The sequence below is a fragment of the Lampris incognitus genome, chromosome 5, assembly GCF_029633865.1.
Source record: "Lampris incognitus isolate fLamInc1 chromosome 5, fLamInc1.hap2, whole genome shotgun sequence".
NCBI classification, from domain to species: Eukaryota; Metazoa; Chordata; class Actinopteri; order Lampriformes; family Lampridae; genus Lampris; species Lampris incognitus.
Genome location: NC_079215.1, coordinates 7,973,393 through 7,996,509, shown reverse-complemented (window position 1 = coordinate 7,996,509; position 23,117 = coordinate 7,973,393). Strand labels below are relative to the sequence as shown.

The following is a 23,117-nucleotide window of genomic DNA, read 5'->3' as shown; positions in this document are numbered from 1 at the left end:
TGTCTGTCTCTGTCTGTCTCTGTCTGTCTCTCTCTTTGTCTCTCTGTCTCCGTCTCTCTCTCTCTCTCTCTGTCTCTCCCACTCTCTCCCAGTTTCCGTAATCAAACATACACAGTCATACAATTAACAATCTGCACATTGGAAACCCTCCTCCTACCCCCCCCCCATATGTATCTACTCTCTTTCGCTCCACCCCTGCAGAACATCCCCTTTCCAACCCCTGCATGTGAGACTGAGGAGGGAAATTTTCCGACTGATGTCCAGCAAACGTCTTGTTTTTAGGGGGCTGGGGTTTACCCCTTTTTCTCCCCAGTTGTACTTGGCCAATTACCCCACTCTTCCGAGCCGTCCCGGTCACCGCTCCACCCCCTCTGCTGATCCGGGGAGGGCTGTAGACTACCACATGCAGGGCCGGTCCTATGCTATTCTGGGCCGGGGAGCAACCATCGCTCACTGCCCCCCCCCCCCCCCCAAAAAAAACCACAGACATGCACGACCGTGACAACCACCAACGCCCATAAAGCCTAGGCCTACGCACGCACGCATACACCACACAGCTGTGTGTGGGGTGAGCGCAGGCTACCAGAAGAAACAACCAATTCAAAATAAACCACAGGACACAATTACAAGCAGCCATGCCACAGCGGGCTATTGTGAAGTCCTCCTCGTTATCTTACCTTAAAACTTACAGCGTCTCATCTTGACCGCTGCAAATGTTGCAGTTGTGTCATTGTAATCCACCCGTCTCGCCACACGGTTCTCGATGGACAACACAGCCAACGCAGACAGTCTTTCTCGGGACATCGTTGATCTCAAATATGTCTCGATCAATTTCAATTTGCCGAAAGAGCGCTCTGCACTCGCGACTGAGAATGGAGTTGTAAGAAACACCTGGCAAGCGGCGGTAGTGTTCGGAAATGCCGTTTTCACGTCCAAACAACTTACAACAGAAACAGAAGACGGCATTGGCAGACTTTGAGTAGACTAACCATGGCCGAGGTACTTTTAGGGCACCGACTGTCCTGGTGTGAAACGGCGGCCATCCGTTTTAGGGAAATCAAAATCGGTCACCTGCAGTGGTTTACGTTTGACTATGTCCGTTCTGATGTCATCATCGTGCATTCTGTCTGGCCACTGTGCAGGATCAAGTAAGTCCAACTCACGCTCCCCATCACTTTTGTGGCTTCCCTCTTCCTCGACAGAGTCTCGGTGGTCGTTTGCATTCTTTTTTTTTTTCTAAATTTATTTCTGATTTTTCCCTTTTTTCTCCCAATTTAGTGGCCAATTGATCCCTATTTTAATTCAAACACCCACCCTCGCACTGCATGCGTTCGCCAACTGCGTCTCTCCGGCCGGCAGTCTCGAAGGAGACGCCTCCCCACTTTCGTGACAAGGCGAATCCAAGCCGAACCACTGTTTTTCCGACACACACAGAGACGCATTCACATGACGAACACAAGCCGACTCCGTCCCCCTCCCGAAGACAGCGTTGCCAATGATTGCTGCTTCATCGAGTCCGGTCATAGTCGGATCTGACGAGACCGGGGCGCGAACCCCAGTCCCCAGTGGGCAACTGCATCGACACCAAGCCGATGCTTAGACCGCTACACCACCGCGGACCCCGGTCGTTTGCATTCTCGATAGCGGTGGAGGTGCTAGCACGAGCGCCACGGTCGCTGTCCTCTCCGGTATCCTCTGCCGCTGAGTCAGCACATGTGGTGGATGTGCTAGCTTCATTGCTATCCACAGCATCCTCCAAGTGTTCTGCTGCCCGAACGTTAAGCCAAGCACCGTATACCTTCTCTGCGTTTTCCGCCTCTTTTTTTGTATTTTCCACCTTACGTTTCTGTAATTTTCTTTTCTTACAACCAGATTTGTTTCCAGACATTTTTTTTGGTTAGTAGAACCGAATTTCACGTCTTCACCATAGGCTATACTAACTCATGGGGGAGGGGGATGACGACGCAACTTTTGATACATTTTTGAAAATAAATCGTTATCAGCCAATGGGGAACCTGCCAGGAGGAGCAACATACAGGGCCTCTTTGCACTGCTGAGACACACAGTTAACAATCACTGCACTTACAGCAGAATCAGCGCAGAAAGGTTTTTGGGTTTTTTTTCTGGGCCCCCCCCCCCCAGTCCTGGGCCTGGTGCGGCTGCTCCTGTTGCTACCCCCGCAGAACCGGCCCTGACCACATGCCTCCTCCGATACACGCGAGTTGCCAGCTGCTTCTTTTCACCTGACAGTGAGGAGTTTCGCCAGGGGGACGTAGCACATGGGAGGATTGCGCTATTCCTTTCCAGTTCCCCCTCCCCCCTGAACCAGGCGCCCTGACCAACAAGCGGAGGCGACCAGGACACATACCCACATCCGGCTTCCCACCTGCAGGCACGGCCACTTGTGTCTGTAGGGATGCCCGACCAAGCCGGAGGGTAACACAGGGATTTGAACTGCTGATCCCTGTGTTGGTAGGCAACATAATAGACCGCCACACCTCCTGGACGCCCCCATGTCCAGCAAACTTTACGCATGATAGATACTAGACCAGGGGTCCAGAGCCAGTCCTGATTTAATGACTTAGAATTAGTGACTTAATCACCTCACTTGTTAATCAGTCCATCTGATTTTGTTTTGTGTGATGGGGTTTTGTGTTTCACTGTAGTGATGAACTATTCTAAGTACTTCGGAATCTCGCTGGCGCCAATAATTATCAAGACCTGCCACTGTCCCCTCCTCTTTGACCATGCCATATGAGCTGGGATCAAACTGATAGATCACTTCCTTACCACAGAACTGTATGCAGTCTTGCAAGCTAATGTTCAATTAAATGTATTTGGTTGAGCTATGTATTTTATAGTCAGACATGACACTACTGTATCATTAAATCTATAAACATAATTCTAAAAATTATATTATGTTATGCCCTGTGATGGCCTGGCGGCCTGTCCTATCCAGGGTGTCTCTCCACCTGCCGCCCAGTGACTGCTGGGATAGGCTCCATCATCCCCACGACCCTGAGAGCAGGATAAGTGGTTTGGATAATGGATGGATGGATATTATATTATAAATATTACAAATATTATAAAAGAAATTATAAAAATTATTTTTTACAATTATTGAAATTAAGTTAAAAAATTATAGAAATCGTAAAATAAAACATGTTATAAATATAAAAATATTATACAATAAATTATAAAAATTATTTTATAAAGGGTATTTAAATTAAGAAAAAAAAAATTTTTTTTTAATCAAATATAAAAAATAATGTTACATGCTGTTTGATGGTGGCGATGACAATGGGCGCGATATGCCAATGTTGTTTTTCCTCAGATGGGCAGGAGTGACTTTAGAGATGGTGACAGCCTCTTTGAACTTACATAAAACCACAAATACTAACAATGCATCAAGAACAAGTCTCAGTGCAAAACACTGAAGAGGTGAAGAAAATGGGCTTAAAGCCGTATTTTCAGAAATATCAGTAGCCTTAGTACTTTCCAGTGTATTTCAGCAGTGTAATCGGTAATGAGCATAAGAAAGTGGACTAGAGAGGGTTGGTTGTAAGGCTCAGGGTCGGGATGTTTGAAGGAGATTCACTGAAACTATGAAGAACTATCAACAATCTACTACACAGGTTTGGAAATGATGATGCCTTGCATATTGATGTACATGTTTCACAGACAGAAAGAAGGTGGTGTAAAACTTCCTGTGGACAGATAATTTGCATATCACTGCTCCACAGGTACCATATGGGTCTTTTTGTATTGTGGTCACAGCTTTGGTAATCAAGCTCTCTCTCTCTCTCTCTCTCTCTCTCTCTCTCTCTCTCTCTCTCTCTCTCTCTCTCTCTCTCTCTCTCTCTCTCTCTCTCTCTCTCTCTGTGTTCAGTATACTGTCATCAGTGGGATCTCAGTTTGACCTGAGGACACTACGAGCTGTTAGAGTGCTACGACCACTCAAACTGGTGTCTGGGATCCCAAGTAAGTACTTATGTGTGTGTGTGTGTGTGTTTGCACATGGCAGATAAATTGCCCTACTTTATTCTTCCCCTGAATCATGTCTCAGCCTTCTTAAAAGGTAAACATTGAAACCAGTAAACCAGTACAAACAGTCCAGTGTAACACTATTTAATCGCCTACATCTGACTGTATGTGCTCCTATGTAATTTATCCAGTTGCATCACAACCAACCAACCAACCTAACCACCTTCTCCCAAAACCAACCTAACCTCCCCTCATCCAGCCTTAGTGCTAATGTGTGCATTGCACTGCATCCTCCAGGCCTGCAGGTGGTGCTCAAGTCCATCATGAAGGCAATGATCCCTTTGCTGCAGATTGGCCTTCTGCTGTTTGTGGCTATCCTTATGTTTGCTATCATTGGTCTGGAGTTTTACATGGGCAAGTTCCACACCACCTGCTACGACATAGTCACAGGTAAGAAATGGCGTCAACGTATCAGATAAGTCGGTGAAATTAGCTTGTCTACTACTTACGTGCTAGTAAATCACCGAAGTGTTGAGGGCTTTGGTGAATTAAGATGGATCAATTTGTTTGGACCTAAACACTGAAACTCTCTTTCGCTCTCTCTGTCCCCCTCTTTCTCTGTTACTTTGTCTGTCCAGGAGAGTCAGTGGAGGAATTGCCCTGCGGTACAGCATTACCGTCTCGGTTGTGTCCTAATGGTACATTATGTAAAGGCGGCTGGCTGGGACCCAACTACGGCATCACCCAGTTTGACAATATCCTGTTTGCCGTTCTCACCGTCTTCCAGTGCATCACCATGGAGGGATGGACAGACATGCTCTACTATGTGAGTTATCCTAGAATCTGTTTTTTTAGTTGACTTAAGTATGATTTAGTTGTTGTGTGGCCCTGGGACGGACTGGCAGCCTGTCCAGGGTGTCCCCCCGCCTGCCGCCCAATGACTGCTGGGATAGGCTCCAGCATCCCCCGCGACCCTGAGAGCAGGATAAGCGGCTTGGATAATGGATGGATGGATTACAGCACAATACAGTTTAGATACCAGAGGGAGGAGAGACAGGAAAAAGTGTCGGGATGCTGAAAGTAAATGCCAACATAAAATCAACAAAACATATACCAGGAAACGTACTGTGATTATTAATCCAGTCACTCATTTTCTGTAACCGCTTAACCCAGTTTAGCATCATGTGGTAAGCAGATGTTAATATATGCATACTAAATACAAGGTGTTATCAAGGTTTGCCTATTCAAACCTTGAGAAGCATTATCAGATTTTCAGAGCTGTGTGGCTGAGTAGTCTTATCTCTGCTCTATGGATTTTTCCTACTCTGCCATGTTTGCTGGCATGGCATGTGTGTTGTATGTATGCTACATGTGTTAGCATGCTGGATGTAGGGCAAGGTACACCTCCATTTCACACAGCGTTTCACTTTTCAAACCCCGTCTTTTCTCCCTTTCTTGCTCTCTCTCTCTGTCTCTGTCTTTCTCTCTCTCTTTGTCTCACTCTGTCTCTCTCTCTCTCTGTCACTCTTTCGCTCTCTCTCTCTGTGTCTCACTCTCTTTCTGTCTCTCGCTCTCTCTCTTTGTGTGTGTGTGTGTGTCCGTCTCTCTGTTCCCTTAATCAAACATACACAGTCATACAATTAATGATCTGCATATTGGACCCCCCCCCGTGTATCTTCTCTCTCTCTCTCTGTCTCACTCTCTCTCTTTCTCTCTCACTCTGTCTCTATAGCTCTCTCTCTCTCTCTTTGTGCATGTGACCGTCTCCCAGTTTCCTTAATCAAACATACACAATCATACAATTAATGATCTGCACATTGGAAGCCCCCCGTATGTATCTCTCTCTCTCTCTCTCTCTCTCTCTCTCTCTCTCTCTCTCTCTCTCTCTCTCTCTCTCTCTCTCTCTCTCTCTCTCTCTCGCTCTCTCCCTCATATATTAAAACACATTATTTTCTCGTATATGCCTTTCCTGCCTTTGAATCTTTCCCTGTCTTTTTCCCCATCCTTCACCCTGCTATCTCTTTCTCTCCTCAACTCTTTTACACGCTCCACACTATCCATCCATCCTCTATATTTAGCATCTTCTCTGAAGGATGAAGGCTGACTCTCCCTCTCAGGCGGGCAGTCGGGAGGAAACCAATGAAAGTTTAATAGAGAATGGGTTGTCACTGTACCGCGCTGCAGAAACCCCAGCATATCCACAGTGGATATATTTTCATGAATACACAACACTGTGGTTAACGTGATTCGTCAGATTAAAAGTTCAGTTAAAACGTTTACATGATCCGTAACAACACTACACCTTCCTACCACCCAGGTCTACACACATCAGTTTGATGGACATGTCAGTCTAATCAAAGAGAGGTGTAGCCTCATATGTACGTCAACCTTACATACGTCCAAAGTGAAGCATTTTGTCAGGTTACACAATTTTCCAGATCATCCAGTTTTTAGATCAGAAAATGGAGGATCAGGAAAGCTGGCAGATAGTTTGCCGGTCCTATTACATGTGGCGTTCTAACTTACCGTCGATGTGAGCAATCTCTTCATGCACAGTAGCATTACAAAGTTATAGGTTCCTGCTGTTCTGACAATTTTTTTTGATAGTTGTTGTTAATATGAAGTTAACTGCTCTTTAAATAAGGAAGTAATGGGCGTCCGGGTAGTGTCGCGGTTTATTCCGTTGCCTACCAACACGGGGATCGGTGGTTCGAATCCCCATGTTACCTCCGGCTTGGTTGGGCGTCCTTACAGACCAGACACAATTGGCCGTGTCTGTGGGTGGGAAGCCAGATGTGGGGATGTGTCCTGGTCGCTGCACTAGCGCCTCTTCTGGTTGGTTGGGGCGCCTGTTCGGGGGGGGGGGACTGGGGGGAATAGCGTGATTCTCCCACACGCTACGTCCCCCTGGCGAAACTCCTCACTGTCAGATGAAAAGAAGCGGCTGGTGACTCCACATGTATCGGGGGAGGCATGTGGTAGTTTGCAGCCTCCCCGGATCGGCAGAGGGGGTGGAGTAGTGACCAGGATGGCTCGGAAGAGTGGGGTAATTGGCTGGTTACAGTTGGGGAGAAAAAGGGGGCAGGGATAAAAAAACAACAACAAGGAATTCATGAGGACGGACTGCGTGTACACATTGTTTTATTTGTTTATTTATTTATTGGATTTCTCCCCATTTGTACTTGGCCAATTGCCCCACTCTTCTGAGCCGTCCTGGTCGCTGCTCCAACCCCCTCTGCCAATCCGGGGAGGGCTGCAGACTACCACATGCCTCCTCCAATACATGTGGAGTCGCCAGCCGCTTCTTTTCACCTGACAGTGAGGAGTTTCACCAGGGGGAGGTAGCGTGTGGAAGGATCATGCTATTCCCCCCAGTTCTCCCTCCCCCCTGAACAGGCGCCCCGACCGAACAGAGGAGGCGCTAGTGCAACGACCAGGGCACATACCCACATCCGGCTTCCCACCTGCAGACACAGCCAGTCGTGTCTGTAAGGACGCCCGACCAAGACGGAGGTAACATGGGGATTCAAACCGGCGATCCCTGTGTTGGTAGGCAACGGTATAGACCGCTATGCCACCCGGATGGCCTTATAATTGTTATTATTTTTATCATCATCATCTTAATATATTCTTAGCTTTTTTCCAGATAAATGATTCCTTTGGGAATGCATTTCAAATCTGTGCTGGGCTATACAACATGTAGCCTGCTGTACCACACCTGTCTGTCTGAGCAGCAGCCTGTCTGTGCTGTGTGGAAACAGAGGGGGCGCCTCATGCTGTCCGCCTCCATGTCTGAGAATATTTCTCCATATTTGAAAAAAAAAAAACTAGCCTGTCTAACAGGGTATCTGTCAATCTAACAACCTGTCTGTGTCTTGCAGAGCAACGATGTGGAGGGTAGTGCCTGGAATTGGATGTACTACATCCCCCTCATCATCATCGGCTCCTTCTTCATGCTCAACTTAGTGCTTGGTGTACTCTCAGGGTACGGTCCTGTATGTGTGTGTGTATGTGTGTGTGTGTGTGTGTGTGGGTGGGTGTGACGCAAATACTCAGACATCAGCACACACATGGTTCATCCAGAAGTTTAACTTTTTTTCCTTTTTCAATTAAGACTCAAATAAATAAACCAGACAAGAAGGTGAAGAATGGGTGTGGGTATTTATTCTTGTGTGTGTGTGTGTGTGTGTGTTCCATAGTGAGTTTGCCAAAGAGAGAGAGCGGGTGGAGAACAGGAGTGAGTTTCTCAAGCTGAGGCGGCAGCAGCAGATAGAGAGAGAGCTCAATGGATACCTGGAATGGATCTGCAAAGCTGGTCAGAGCATGCACACATATCTGTCTGTCTGTCTGTCTGTCTATCGATCTATCTATCTATTTATATATATATATAATATAAACACACGTGGTGGCATGGTGGCGCAGTTGTTAGCGCGGTTGCCTCACAACAAGAAGGTTCTGGGTTCAAGTCCTGGGGTAGTCCAACCTTGGGGGTCATCCTAGGTCGTCCTCTGTGTGGAGTTTGCATGTTCTCCCTGTGTCTGCGTGGGTTTCCTCCGGATGCTCCGGTTTCCTCCCACAGTCCAAAGACATGTAGGTCAGGTGACTCGGCCATACTAACTTGCCCCTAGGTATGAGTGTGTGTGTGTGTGTGTGTGTGTGTGTGTGTGTGTGTGTGTGTGTGTGTGTGTGTGTGTGTGCCGGTCCTGTGTGATGGCCTGGCGGCCTGTCCAGGGTGTCTCCCTGCCTGCCGCCCAGTGACTGCTGGGATAGGCTCCAGCATCCCCGCGACCCTGAGAGCAGGATAAGCGGTTCGGATAATGGATAGATGGATGGATAAACACACACACACAAAAACCTTTACATTTTAATGTTATTATTGTTATCAGATGTTATTCAGGGTGAATTAATGTTATATTGAAAATGAATTGGTGTCTACAAGGTTTAAATAATATTCAGCAATAAATGAGTATGGTCTCCAAATACATATACGTGTACACACATGCAAACACACACATACACACACACACACACACACACACTGCACACACATATCCAGTGAACTAAAAGTCCTGTCTGTCTTATTCATGCAGAGGAGGTGATTCTTGCTGAGGATGACGCCACAGGGAACTTTGATGGTAACTAACCTTGTCTATTCTCCACATACAATGTCTACTCAAGCCTGTACAGGGGAAAGACAGGTGGATTTAGACAAAATGGAGAGAGAGAAAGATACAGAAACAGAGTAAAATGGAGCTACAGAAAAAGAAGCCAGAGAAGGAAATCAGAAGAGAGACAGTAGAAAGAAAGGGTGATAGACAGGGGACCACAGTTAGACCACGGCAGAAGATGTGGTGAGACTGAAGAGGACAAAGATACGGCGAGCAAGTCAGAGAGAGAGGAGGACAGACAGGAAGGCAGGCAGACAAATGCAGAAACAGAGACTCATCGTTTGTGTTGTGTCAGGATCGAGGCGGAGGCCGACCATCAAGACCAAAACCAACAAAGCAGAGCTGCTAAACCCTGAGGAAGGAGAGGATAACATGGGAGACGCAGTAGGTAAGACAGACACAAAGATGGAGGGGTGGGGAAGTAATCTCCACTCTGTTCTATTCAATTCTTTTCTATTATGATATGCTACAATGTATCATGCTATATACTATTTGTGTTATTATTATCAATAATAATAATAGCAATGATAGACTGAATTTATACAGCACCTTTAATACATGTACTATGTGGGTCAAAGTGCACTGCACTAAACAAACAACACATAAAACAGATGCAAGCTGGCAGTTAGTAAAAAGATGTTAAAGAATAAATGACAAGACAATACAACAACAATATAAAGCTTAGACTAAAACAATAAAGGGGCGTCTGGGTAGCGTGGCGGTCTATTCCGTTGCCTGCCAGCACAGGGATCGCCAGTTCGAATCCCTGTGTTACCTCCGCTTGGTCCGGCGTCCCTACAGACACAACTGGCCGTGTCTGCGGGTCAGAAGCCTGATGTGGGTATGTGTCCTAGGCGCGTCACTAGTGCCTGTTCGGGGGGGGTATAGCATGATCCTAGCCTCGCGCTACGTCCCCCTGGCGAAACTCCTCACTGTCAGGTGAAAAGAAGCGGCTGGCGACTCCACATGTATCGTAAGAGGCATGTGGTAGTCTGCAGCCCTCCCCGGATCGGCAGATTGGGTGGAGCAGCGACCGAGACGGCTCGAAATAGTGGGGTAATTGGCTGGATCCAATTGGGGAGAAAAGGAAAAAAAAGGGGGGTGGGGTAAAAAAAAAAGAAGAATAAAACAATTAGATAATAATAGATGCAGATGTAAATATAAATTTGAGGTGCAGCTAAAGATAAAAGTGGTGCTGATTAATTCATTAAAAGCAAGGTTCAATGCTCAGGGGAATACTCTCCAGTCTGTGCTTTATTAACTATAAATACTTTATATATACTATAGCGATGGCTTCTATAGGCCTTTGAGGATTTCCATTGCATATTATCCTTTCTCTTGTTGCCCACAATCCCCTCTTCCACCCTGTCCCCAGGTTTCGCCCGCTCGAGTATAAAGAGTGGGAAGGAGGGCTCCAATTACAGCAAGAACGAACGTCGGCTTCGGTTCTTCATCCGTAAGATAGTGAAGACCCAGGCCTTCTATTGGACGGTGCTCTGCCTGGTGGGACTCAACACCATGTGTGTTGCAGTGGTGCACTACGACCAGCCCGAGATGCTGTCCGACTTCCTCTGTAGGCACACACACAAAACCTCAAACAAGCCAACTTACACGCAAAATTGCTTTGTTTGATTACACACAAATGTATTGACTTGCACATAGATGGACACTGATAAACTCCAACTTCCTCTATGATTACATGTGCACATACACACATGCGCCTGCACGTACATGTCGTACGTGGACTCACCCATAGTCCTTGTGTAGAGTCGGTGTCCAGTATCATCTATATATATATATAAAGCGAGAGTGTATGTTTGTATGTTTGCTTAAAACTCCAGAAATACTCACTGTGGAACAAAAAGAAAGGTATCTTTAGAATCAGCACTTTCCAAGGATTGCACAGTTCGAAAAATATTTAAAAAAACCAAGCAAAAATGTTCATTTATTTGTGAAATTGAGTTTATTTTGTGGCGATTTGTGGTGGTTGCGGCAACGGCGGATTTGCGGCGATTAATACACACATTGGCAAAGAAGCTTGATGAATGGATTGAAAATTATGAATTTGATAATTGGACTACTGTTAGTAATTGGACTACTGTTGTTGTCCCAGTATACAAAAACCGGGGGAGAATCGATTTATTGACAGAAGTATGTCCGATCCTGGTACAGTCGGTGGCGATATGCCCCCTTTCAGCTGGTTGGTATTGGATGAAAGACCGCCGCAGGAACTGTGGGTCATGTGCAGAATGCCTAGGCCAGTTCGAGGCCGATTGAAGCGTATACATGCCAGAGTAAATCGATCCCCAACCGCATTATCTAGGTGTCTTAGTCTGACTTCGAGAAATTCGATATAGTACGATTTCAGTGGGAATAACACGTTAACATGTTTTTTACAAGTCCAGTTTTAGTCGGACTAACACAATAAACTAACACAATAAATCAACTTTTTGTAACATCATGTAAACGTACTGAATGTCCTACACTCAGGCCAGGGCCGCTATGTAGGGCAGTTTTCTGGGGTTTGGCAGGGCCATGAATTTGGGGTGTCTCTCCTCAAATTCCTGGAAGTAATAATCACGGATTTCCCAGAATGTCTTGCATTCAGCTAAAAAGTGCAGCTCTGTCTCGACAACATTGTCTTCACACTTGACAGAAACGTTCGTCTTTTGGCATCCGGGTCTTTTTATGTCTGCCTGTTTCTATTGCTTGGCGATGCTCTCTGAGTCTGTATTTCGTCAGTATGTTACTCAAATTTGTTTCTTTTATTTGAATGAGGTAATCTGCTAATGTGTACTCTCTGTCTAGGGCCAAATAGCATCGCATCTTGCTTTGGGATTTAGTTTCAGATTGCCAATATTCATAGTTGTCTTTTAGGTTTGAGGGAATTTGTTGAAGCCGAATATGTTGTGTAGTTTGGACCTGGTCTTGTGCCTCTAAAGTGTTAGTATGTGTTAGTGGAACAGGATGGCTGAAGACCAATTTGGTAGGAGAGTTCTTATCTTTGCTCAACTCTTGGTATTGCAAGGCTTTATAATGGAAAGAGTGGAAAGAGTTAGATGTTTCCAGAATTTGATTGCTCTTTTTTGAATTTTGATCAGAAGAGGATATTGGCCTAGTTCTGCCCTGCATGCATTGTTTGTGGTGTGCCGATGGACTTTAAGAATGTTTTTACAGAATTCAACATGCAGGGTCTCAATTGGGTGTTTTTCCCATTTATCTAGTTCTTGACTTGCAAGTGGACCCCACACTTCACTGCCATAAAGGGCAATTGGTTCTATGACTGATTCAAATATTTTTAACCAGATTCTAATTGGAATTTCAACAGGGATTTGTCTTTTTATGGCAAGTAGAGCCCTGCGTGCCTTGTCTCTTAGTTCATTCACTGCCATGTTGAAAGTTCCTCTAGAATTGATTCTAAGGCCTAGGTAGGTATAATTAAATGTATGGTCAATTTCATTTGGTCCTAATCTAAATATGTGCTGTCTTCGCTGATATCTGGATCTTTTCTGAAATATCATTATTTTAGTTTTACTCATGTTAACTGTCAGGGCCCAGGTCTGACAAAACTTTTGAAGAAGGTCTAATTGACTCTGGAGTCCTTCCTCCGATGGTGAAAGAAGGACCAGGTCATCCGCATAGAGCAGGAATTTGACCTCACTGTCTTGCAGAGTGAGTCCAGTTGCTGGTGAGTTTTCCAGCATAGTTGCCAACTCATTGATATACAAGTTAAACAGAGTTGGGCTTAAAGGGCAGCCCTGTCTCACTCCGCACTCCTGAGGGATATAGTGAATTCTTTTGGATCCTATTTTGATTCCACACTTAGCTCCCAAGTACATTGATTTTATAATATCATATGTTTTTCCCCCTACACCGCTTTCCATTAATTTGTAGAACAATCCGTAATGCCAAATAGAATCGAATGCTTTTTTGAAGTCGATAAAACAAGTGAATAATTTGTTTTTATTTTGGGTATGTTTTTCAATTAGGGTGTGTAGGGTGTAAATATGATCAGTAGTGCGGTAGTTTGGTAAGAATCCAATCTGGCTTTTACTCAAGACATTGTGTTTCATAAGGAGGTTTATTAGCCGGGAGTTGACAATACTACAGAATACCTTCCCCAGGTTACTGTTCACACATATGCCTCGGTAGTTGTTGGGGTCCAATTTTTTCTCCACTTTTGAAAATCGGTGTGATTAATCCGTGATTCCAGGTATCGGGAATAACCCACACTCAGAACTAGGTTGAATAACTTAAGTGTAGCACATTGAGACTTTTCATTCATAGATGTTAGCATTTCCTTTAGAATGCCACCAGGTCCACATGCTTTTTTAGGCTTCAGCTTGCCAATTTGGTCTAAAAGTTCCTGCTCAGTGATGGGGAGTCGAGTGGGTTTTGATATTCCTTGATTGACAGTTCTAATTTTTCTAGTTTGCTTATTATGTTACATTGGTCCGTGTTTTGATCTGATTGGACTTTCTTAAATAGAGTTTGGAAATGGTTTGTCCAGATATCTTCATCTTGTATCACTAATTCTTCATGATTTGTTTTTTTTGAAGCGATTCCAATTGTCCCAAAATTTATTGGTGTTTAATGACTCCTCAATCACTGTCAGTTGCTTACAGGTGTACTGAGCTTTCTTAGTTCTGAGTGTGCATTTATATAGCCTTAGTGTCTCACAATATAGAAGTCTAATTGATGTATTATTTGGATCTCTGTGTTTCTGATTTGATAACTTGCGAAGTTCTTTCCTTATTGATTGACATTCTGCATCAAACCAGGTATCTTCTTGCTTAAATTTTGGTTTTGATCTTGATCTTTTTAATCTTGCTTTTTCTGCTGCTTTTTCAAATATGTTGTTAACTTTTTCCATGGCCTGATTGGCACCTTCTTTACTGAGGATATAAGGGGTATCTAGGAAGATATCTAAAAGATTTTGGATTTCGTGATTGTCAATGGCTTTCTTGAATTCCTCTGTACTGTTTTCAGCCCATCTGCATGATTTCTTTTTGTGGAGCAGCTTACTGGGCTGTGATTTGATAGCGTTGATTTCTGTCTTTTTGATGAACACAGTGATTTGGCTGTGATCAGAGAGGGGGGTTAGTGGTTTGACAGTGAATGCTCTAATTGACAAGGGGTCTATATCGGTTATTACGTAATCTACTGTGCTATTTCCAAGAGGTGAGCAAAATGTGTGTCTTCCAAGAGTGTCTCCTCTTATCCTACCGTTAACGATATACAGACCCAGACTGCGACAGAGCATCAAGAGTTCTTTTCCATGTCTGTTTGTAGCTGGATCACAGTTGCTTCTGTGGGAGTAAACAAACTTATTGGCTTTATCAAGTGAGTTACAAATGTAGTTATTGCCATCTGAACAGACAAAGTCATTCTGGGTGCCTGTTCGTGCGTTTAGATCTCCACAGACAAGAACATTTCCCTGAGCCTCTCTCTCTCTCTCCAGTCTATGCAGAGTTCATCTTCCTGGGTCTGTTCATGTCTGAGATGCTGATAAAGATGTATGGTCTGGGCACCCAGCCCTACTTCCACTCTTCATTCAACTGCTTTGACTGTGTGGTGAGGACACACACACACACACACACACACACACACACACACACACACACACACACACACACACACACACACACACACACACACACACACACACACACACACATGCACTGTATAAAACTACATACAAAGTTGGTGTTGCAGTGAGGTACAGAGTTTTTGTTGTGTGTAATGAAAAAGGCTGGGTTGTTTTTCTTTGCAGTGCATCAAGTGATCAACACATGCAAAGTCTCAAAATTGGAATCAGAATCACTTCATATGAAGTAAATTTGACCCACCATGGTTTGTCTTATCGGCACTGATCCAGACATATGTTGTCATCAGCGTGCAGGGACAGCAGTACACATACACACACACACACAAGTGTGTGTGTGTGTGTGAATGATTAATCTTGCTGCAAGGCAATAGATTATGCTTTACATGTACTACACATATACTTTTGTTTTGACCCTGTAGTATTATTTCTTTAAAGACCGATGTAAAAATCTGTTGTGGGTGGGATCATAGACACACACACTTATTTTGCCGGGGACTCTTAACAGCCTCATACAAAAACTACCTTGCAATACCCTGAAGTATTGTATGAGAAAACATTATATTTTTGCTGTGTGTGTGTGCGCGGGTGCGTGTGTGTGTGTGTGTGTGTGTGTGTGTGTGTGTGTGTGTGTGTGGTGAAGGTTATTGTGGGCAGTATCTTCGAGGTGGTGTGGGCCACCATCAAACCAGGCACATCCTTTGGGATCAGTGTCTTACGAGCTCTGCGACTGCTCCGCATCTTCAAAGTCACAAAGTAGGTGTCTTCCCCCCTCCCTCCCTCTCTCCCCCTCTGAGTTATACAACTGTAACGATCACAAATGGCTAGACTCGCTAGCCTGTTGGCTAACGGGTCGGACCCTTTAGTTGACTGATTAGCACAGTCGCCTGTGGCGTGGGCGACCCGGGTTCACTTGCCGGCTGCCCCCCGAATTCGCTAGATCCACGGGCAACTATGTTAACCAGTCGACTAAAGGGTCCGACCCGTTAGCCAACGGGCTAGCGAGTCTAGTCATTCGTGATCGTTACGCTTTCCTCCTCCTTCAGGAAGCGCGTCCCTGCGCTTCAGCATGCCAGCTCCCTCACACCGCTGGGCACATGCGCTTCCGATGGCCTCACGGTCTCGCCATCCCACTTCGGACAGCGGTGTAGCAAACTCAGCCGGGACGTGAACCCGGGTCTCCCAGGTTTCGGCACCACGGGCAACTACATTAACCAGTCGACTAAAGGGTGCGACCCGTTAGCCAACGGGCTAGCGAGTCTAGTCATTCGTGATCGTTACACAAAGAAATAGCTAGTCAGCAGTAGGCCAGATGCTGAGTGTGCAGACGACAGTACAATACTGTATTTTTCCTCACATCCTGAGGGAGTGAAAGCAGTAAAAGCAGTAGGCGAAGTGTAGTTTACCAAGGTAAAGCAGCTGAGCCCCACAACACAGGAGTTATTTCTTTGTTAGTTTGAGAAAATGTGGACATTTAGTCAGCTTTCATTCTTCTCACATGCTTCACTTTCAACTCTTTCCCCCTCCTTCTCTCTTTCCCTTCCTCTTTCTCCCTACCTGACTGTTTCCCTCTCTTGCTGACCCAACAATCAGCATTTTTTTTGTCCGTTTCTTGAAAGAATGTTGACGACTGGTGTTTTTGATGCTTTGCTGTTTTTTATGGCCTGCTGAGTAACATGTCTCTCTCCTTCATTCTCTGTCTCACACATTTCCTCTCCATCTTTTCTTTACTCTCTGCCACCTTACTCCGATCCCTCATCTCTCCCTCCCTGGCCTGACTCCTTCACACACACCCCCCCGATCTCTCTGTCCCAGGTACTGGGCCCCGCTGCGTAACCTGGTGGTTTCGCTGCTCAACTCTATGAAGTCCATTGTCAGCTTGCTGTTCCTGCTCTTCCTCTTCATCGTGGTCTTCGCTCTACTAGGCATGCAGCTGTTCGGAGGACAGTCAGTATCCCAGCTCGGACATTCACTGGTGCTCAGTGGAAATTAACTGAGGCCAATTTGTGCTGCTTTACTTCTGTGTGGCCATATGGTTTTTCTCACCATGTACTTCTTTGTTTGTTCTTTCTTTCTTCCTTTCTTATTTCCCCCTGTCCGTTGATTTTTATCATATCCCATCTTGCAGGTTTAACTTTGAAGGTGGGACTCCCTCAACTAACTTTGACACCTTTGCAGCGGCCATCATGACAGTGTTTCAGGTAAGAGAGAGTCCTATATCCAAGGCTCAGCGTTTTTGGTTTTTATTTTTCAAAGCCATCCAGCATGCCGAATTTCGCCACAAGAGGACACTGTTACATAACCTCACACGAACAGGAACAACGTTTGGATCCGTGGAAACATAAAATCCGGGTGAAAATCAGTTTAAAAATCTAGGTATTTTTCAGTGAAAATCCGTAAAAACCGAAAACACTGAGCCTTGCCTATATTGTATGTGACAGTGTCGGGGGAGTAACGCATTAAAAGAAGCAATACTACCTACTTAACTAGTTTCTGTAGCATGGCAGTAGCTTAGTTGTTTCCATGATAACAGAGCTTTTCCCATAACAAGCTATATTTTTCCATCAAGTAATGGCGTTAACATGACCAAACACTATATCGCTGCTTTCTATTATTTTTTTTCTCCCCTTTTTTTCCCAGTTATCTCCGGCCAGGGCAGCACGGTGGTGCACTGGTTAGCGCGGTCCTGGGTTCGAGCCCCGGGGTTGTCCAACCTTGGGGGTCATCTCAGGTCATCCTCTGTGTGGAGTTTGCATGTTCTCCCCGTGTCTGTGTGGGTTTCCTCCGGGTGCTCCGGTTTCCTCCCACAGTCCAAAGACATGTAGGTCAGGTGACTCAGCCGTACTAAATTGCCCCTAGGTGTGAATGTGTCAGCCCTGTGATGGACTGGCGGCGATGGACTGGCGGCCTGTCCAGGGTGTCTCCCCACCTGCCACCCAATGACTGCTGGGATAGGATCCAGCATCCCCGTGACCCCAGTTGGGATGAGCGGCTTGGATAATGAATGAACGGCTGTGTCTGGCCAATTACCCCAATCTACCGTGCCATCCCGGTCGTTTCTCCACCCCCTCTGCCGATCCGGAGAGGGCTGCAGACTAACTACCACATGCGTCCTCCGATACATGTGGAGTCACCAGCTGCTTCTTTTCACCTGACAGTGAGGAGTTTCACCAAGGGGGCGCAGTGCGTGGGAGGATCATGCTATTCCCCCCAGTTCCCCCTCCACCCCCCGAACAGGCGCCTCTACCGACCAGAGGAGGCGCTAGTGCAGCGACCAGGACACACACCCACATCCGAATTCCCACCCGCAGACATGGCCAATTGTGTCTGTAGGGATGCCCGACCAAGCCAGAGGTAACACGGGGATTCGAACTGGCGATTCCCATGTTGGCAACGGAATAGACCCCAGCTCCTTTCTATTTTATATAAAAACTTTAACATTGTTTACCATACCAAACAAATCATAACCCACAAAAAATATTGTCTTCCCCCGGGCACTGTTTGGCAGCAGGAAGTTCTAGGCTTCCTTGCTTGTGGTGCACATACGCTACGGCACACGGCCTGGTGCATAGTCTGCACCCAGCAGCACGCAGAACTGTTGTCTGCTATCTCATCATAGAGGGAAAGACAGATGAAGTGAAAAACAGCATGGGGAGGAGGGTGGAAGTTTTTAGTGTCGAGTTGTGTAACACAAGCACATACACACAAAAACATGCTCATACACTCACACACACACCCTGCGTTTGATCCTGTGATCTATAGTGAGTCAGCAGTGTAAGACTTGTAAATGGCATGTCATTTTGATTCGGAGTGAGTGACTCTTGGCAATTAAGTGTGTGTGTGTGTGTGTGTGTGTGTACACATGTGCTTTTCCACATCTTTGGCTTTTTCATTGACCAGAGAAAACTACTTAGTTTGTTTTCTCACCCTCTCTCCGTCTCATCTTTCTCACTTTGTGCTCTCCATCTCGCTCTCTTTTTCTCCCCCCTTCTATATTTAACTCTCTCCTTCTCTTTCCTCTGTATTGCTTCTTTTTGTCTCCATTTGTCTGTCTCTCTCACCCCGTCTCTCTTTTTCCCCTCTGTCAATTCACTTGAGTTCCAGTCTCATGGCTTCATTGAAACACGTTTCATCAGCAGTGCTGCCAGAGCGTCTTCGTGATGAGAAGCAGTGAGACGTAATCATGCAAAATATAAAACAAGTAACAGGAGGGGAAATGAGTTTGAATACAAAGCATTTGTTGCCAAGTGGGACATCTGAATAAATAATGAAACATCCCAGCAAAGAGAACATTAGTGCAACTTAAGATGCTGTAGCAGAGGAAAACTGGGCTCAAGACCGTAAACTGGATAACAATCTTTCTTTCTCAAAGCATTTTACTTGGAATATTCCTTTTATTTGTAAATGACTAATATTGTATTATTTATACCGTTATCTATAACTGTGAGGGAGTGGTCTAGTAATATTCATGAGCTGACCTTTGATTGACGAATATATGCAATGGTGGGAGGGGTTTCATATTTGTAGGATTTGCTCTGATTGGCTGTATGTTAATAAGTGATGACATCATGAGGATCAGAGGAAAAAGATCAGCTGATAGAAGTTGGACTAGAAGACTGAAATAGAGGAAAAAAGAAAAACTGAGCTGTACCTTTAATACCTGAGCAGTTGTTACCTTGCATAGTTGACATGCCATCGGTGTATGATGTGTGTGTGTGTGTGTGTGTGTGTGTGTGTGTGTGTGTGTGTGTGTGTGTGTGTGTGAATTAGTTGTAAAGTGCTTTGAGTAGCTGTTGAAAGTGCTATATAAAATGGAACTTGATTGATTGATTGAAAGCAATCAGGAATCAGGAACAATTTTTGTCATTTCTTTTCCCGCAGCCCACAGCAGTGTAACACAACGACAAAAACACATATATCCAAACTACAAAAACCACATGGATCCAACATATCAAAAAAAATAAATAAAAATTCACTGTCCAAGAGAACGAACGCCAGGATGACTGTCGGAACTGCCGGTCTGCATGGGCTAGCAGTTGGTTTAGCCTGCCCCGCTTCCGCGTCCTGTCAGACCACCCTCGTTATCTAACTCATTATCTGACTTTCATAGGGGCCTTTCTCTCTCAACTTGTTTCATTGACTTAAGTATATATGTAGTGTAGTGAAATTTAGTGTGTGTGTGTGTGTGTGTGTGTTTTTTGAAAATTTTTCATGTGTGTGAGGATGTCAGGCCATGCTTCTCATGACAGTGTGTCTGTCTCTCCGTAGATTCTGACAGGCGAGGACTGGAACATGGTGATGTACGATGGGATTGAGTCTCAGGGTGGTGTCACAGACAAAGGAATGGTCTTCTCCATCTTCTTCATTGTTCTCACACTCTTTGGAAACTGTATCCTTCATACCACCCATGCACAGACAACTTGTGGGTGCATACACACACACACACACACACACACACACACACACAAGGGACCTAGTACATGGAGTGCACTGACAGATATTTATACATAAACAGAGATATGCTCAAGTACCCACAGCCAGACACATGCACACCTTTTACATTTATCTGCAGACACACAACATCTTTTGTCTCATGGTTGTGTCTTTCTCTCTTGCTGTTCAAAACCTTTGGGGTTTGACATGTGTGTCATTCTATTAAGACCAAGAACATGTCAGTGCCTTCTTCTCCTCTCTCACTCTCTTTCTCTCCCTTTCCCCTGCTTCTTCTCGCTCTCTCTCCCTATGTCTTAATATCTCTCTCCCTTTTCCCTGCTGCTTCTCTCTCTCTCTCTCTCTCTCTCTCTCTCTCTCTCTCTCTCTCTCTCTCTCTCTCTCTCTCTCTCTTTCTCTCTCTCTCTCTCTCTCTCTCTCTCTCTCTCTCTCTCTCTCTCTCTCTCTCTCTCTCTAATCTCTTAATATCTCTCACTTTCCCCTGCTTCTTCTTCTCTCTCTCTCCCTTCCCCTACGTCTCTCTCTCTCTCTCTCTTAATATATCTCCCCCTTTCCCCTACTTCTTCTCCGTCTCTCTCTTTCTCTCTCTATCTATCTCGTAATATCTCTCTCCCTTTCCCCTGCTTCTTCTGTCTCTCTCCACGCTCTCAATGCCTCATCCTCTCTTTCTCTCACTTTTCTTCCTAACGCCCCACTCCTTCGTTACTCCTGAGAAATCAGGACCCCGCTGTCCTTTTTCCTTCCACTTCTCTTAACTCCTTGTATTTAAAGACACGCTGCTCAACGTCTTCTTGGCCATCGCTGTGGACAATCTGGCCAACGCCCAGGAGCTCACCAAGGTACAGGACCAAACCACCAAACTAAGCCTCCCTTCCATTCAAACAAAAAGATTAATGTCACGTCATGAAACCAAAGCACACTTATTCTCAGTCTGAAGAACTTTGCTCAAAAGATATTGGGGGGGGCTTAAAAAACATATCACCCATCCCATTTGCGATGGGTGACCGAGTCACTAAATTTAATTCCAAAACTAATCAGTCTTCAATCAATTTTCAGTAATAATTGCCATATGAAATTATTCATGACTCTGTGTTGTGTATATACTGATGACGTCTCACATGTTGTGAGCTGGTGTGGGAATGTCTTAAGGGAGGTTAGACACTAGATTCAGGAATATTCCATAATGAATCATACTTTAATATAATACTAGAACAACAATCTGTAGCTGTGTGGGTTTTTTAGCAACACATGACTGCTGCTGTGTAGGGAGGGACTGGTCGTGGTTTCAGGCGGCACGGTGGCCTCACAGCGAGAAGGTCCTGGGTTCGATCCCCAGGGTAGTCCAACCTTGGGCGTCGTCCCGGGTCGTCCTCTGTGTGGAGTTTGCATGTTCTCCCCGTGTCTGCGTGGGTTTCCTCTGGGTGCTCCAGTTTCCTCCCACAGTCCAAAGACATGTAGGTCAGGTGACTCGGCCGCACTAAATTGTCCCTAGGTGTGAATGTGTGTGTGTCAGCCCTGTGATGGCCTGGCGGCCTGTCCAGGGTGTCTCCCTGCCTGCCGCCCAGTGACTACTGGGATAGGCTGCAGCATCCCCGCGACCCTGAGAGCAGGATAAGCGGCTTGGATAATGGATGGATGGATGGATGGTCATGGGTCAGTTTAGTTTAGTCAACTACAGGTGACTTTGTTCGCCTTACTTGAAATTCTTATTTTGTTGTTTTTGTGCTTTTCTCTTCCTTGTTGAGTATTTGATGTGATTTTTGTTTTAGATCTGCTAATTATCACTGTCCCATTTTCTAAATATCCAAAACCACACACATGCATCTCCCTCTGTGCTTCAAAAAAATCCTCTCTGTTCTATCATAGGATGAGGAAGAACAGGAGGAGGCAGCCAATCAGAAGACAGCGCTACAGAAAGCCAAGGAAGTGGCGGAGGTCAGCCCGCTGTCAGCTGCCAACCTCTCTATTGCAGCGTGAGTACACACACGCCCAAACTCCCGCACACAAACTCTCAATCCCTATCTCTCAAACGCACACACACACTGAAGAGCTGACATGCTCATGCACCCACACAGGCCTGCACACACATGGACACACAAAAATGTGCATGCACAAGTGGACACCTAGACATACACATTCCCATGACCTTGAGTGCAACAAAAACATACATGCACACAAAACATGCATGAAATGCCACACACATAAACACACATGCGTATAGCCACGAAAACACATAAATGCATGAAAACATACTAAAACACACTTGTGTGTGCATACATACACATGCATAAACACTCACATACACATATATGCTGCATTTAAACAAAAGCCATACTCAAATGTAATCTTCCTTAATCACTCACTGGAACCTCTCCTTTCTAACATGAGATACACACACACACACACACACACACACACACACACACACACACACACACACACACACACACACACACAGTAAATCACCATCCTCTAAGACAGGACTAAACCAATTGTTCTGAGAGAGAAGAGACAGCGTGTGAATTCTGCCACAGGCAGCAGAAACACAAGACAATGGGACATTTAAGTTCAAAGATTGCTGCTCCTGGGCATCCGGGTAGCGTAGCGGTCTATTCCATTGCCTACCAACATGGGGATCACCAGTTCGAATCCCCGTGTTGCCTCCGGCTTGGTTGGGCGTCCCTACAGACACAATTGGCCGTGTCTGTGGGTGGGAAGCCGGATGTGGGTATGTGTCCTGGTCGCTGCACTAGCACCTCCTCTGGTCGGTCGGGGCGCCTCTTCAGTGGGGAGGGGGAACTGGGGGGGAATAGCGTGATCCTCCCACACGCAACATCCCCCTGGTGGGCATGTGGTAGTCTGCAGCCCTCCCCGGCAGAGGGGGCGGAGCAACAGCTGGGACGGCTTGG

General features: G+C 45.6%; 1 protein-coding gene across 1 annotated transcript in view; it reads left to right on the top strand.

Annotated features, from left to right (window-relative positions):
- The window catches only part of cacna1ab (calcium channel, voltage-dependent, P/Q type, alpha 1A subunit, b), a 121,410-nt gene that overhangs the window by 23,806 nt on the left and 74,487 nt on the right, over positions 1–23,117 (top strand). The window contains exons 2-18 of the mRNA XM_056279719.1: positions 3,778–3,782; positions 3,890–3,981; positions 4,282–4,434; positions 4,623–4,810; positions 7,866–7,969; positions 8,184–8,299; positions 9,075–9,119; positions 9,448–9,540; positions 10,528–10,725; positions 14,614–14,721; positions 14,856–14,860; positions 15,401–15,513; positions 16,573–16,704; positions 16,886–16,958; positions 20,026–20,146; positions 20,980–21,047; positions 22,075–22,181. Of these exons, the coding sequence (XP_056135694.1) occupies positions 3,778–3,782; positions 3,890–3,981; positions 4,282–4,434; positions 4,623–4,810; positions 7,866–7,969; positions 8,184–8,299; positions 9,075–9,119; positions 9,448–9,540; positions 10,528–10,725; positions 14,614–14,721; positions 14,856–14,860; positions 15,401–15,513; positions 16,573–16,704; positions 16,886–16,958; positions 20,026–20,146; positions 20,980–21,047; positions 22,075–22,181 (1,721 nt within the window). The remainder of the gene's footprint in view (positions 1–3,777; positions 3,783–3,889; positions 3,982–4,281; positions 4,435–4,622; positions 4,811–7,865; positions 7,970–8,183; positions 8,300–9,074; positions 9,120–9,447; positions 9,541–10,527; positions 10,726–14,613; positions 14,722–14,855; positions 14,861–15,400; positions 15,514–16,572; positions 16,705–16,885; positions 16,959–20,025; positions 20,147–20,979; positions 21,048–22,074; positions 22,182–23,117) is intronic.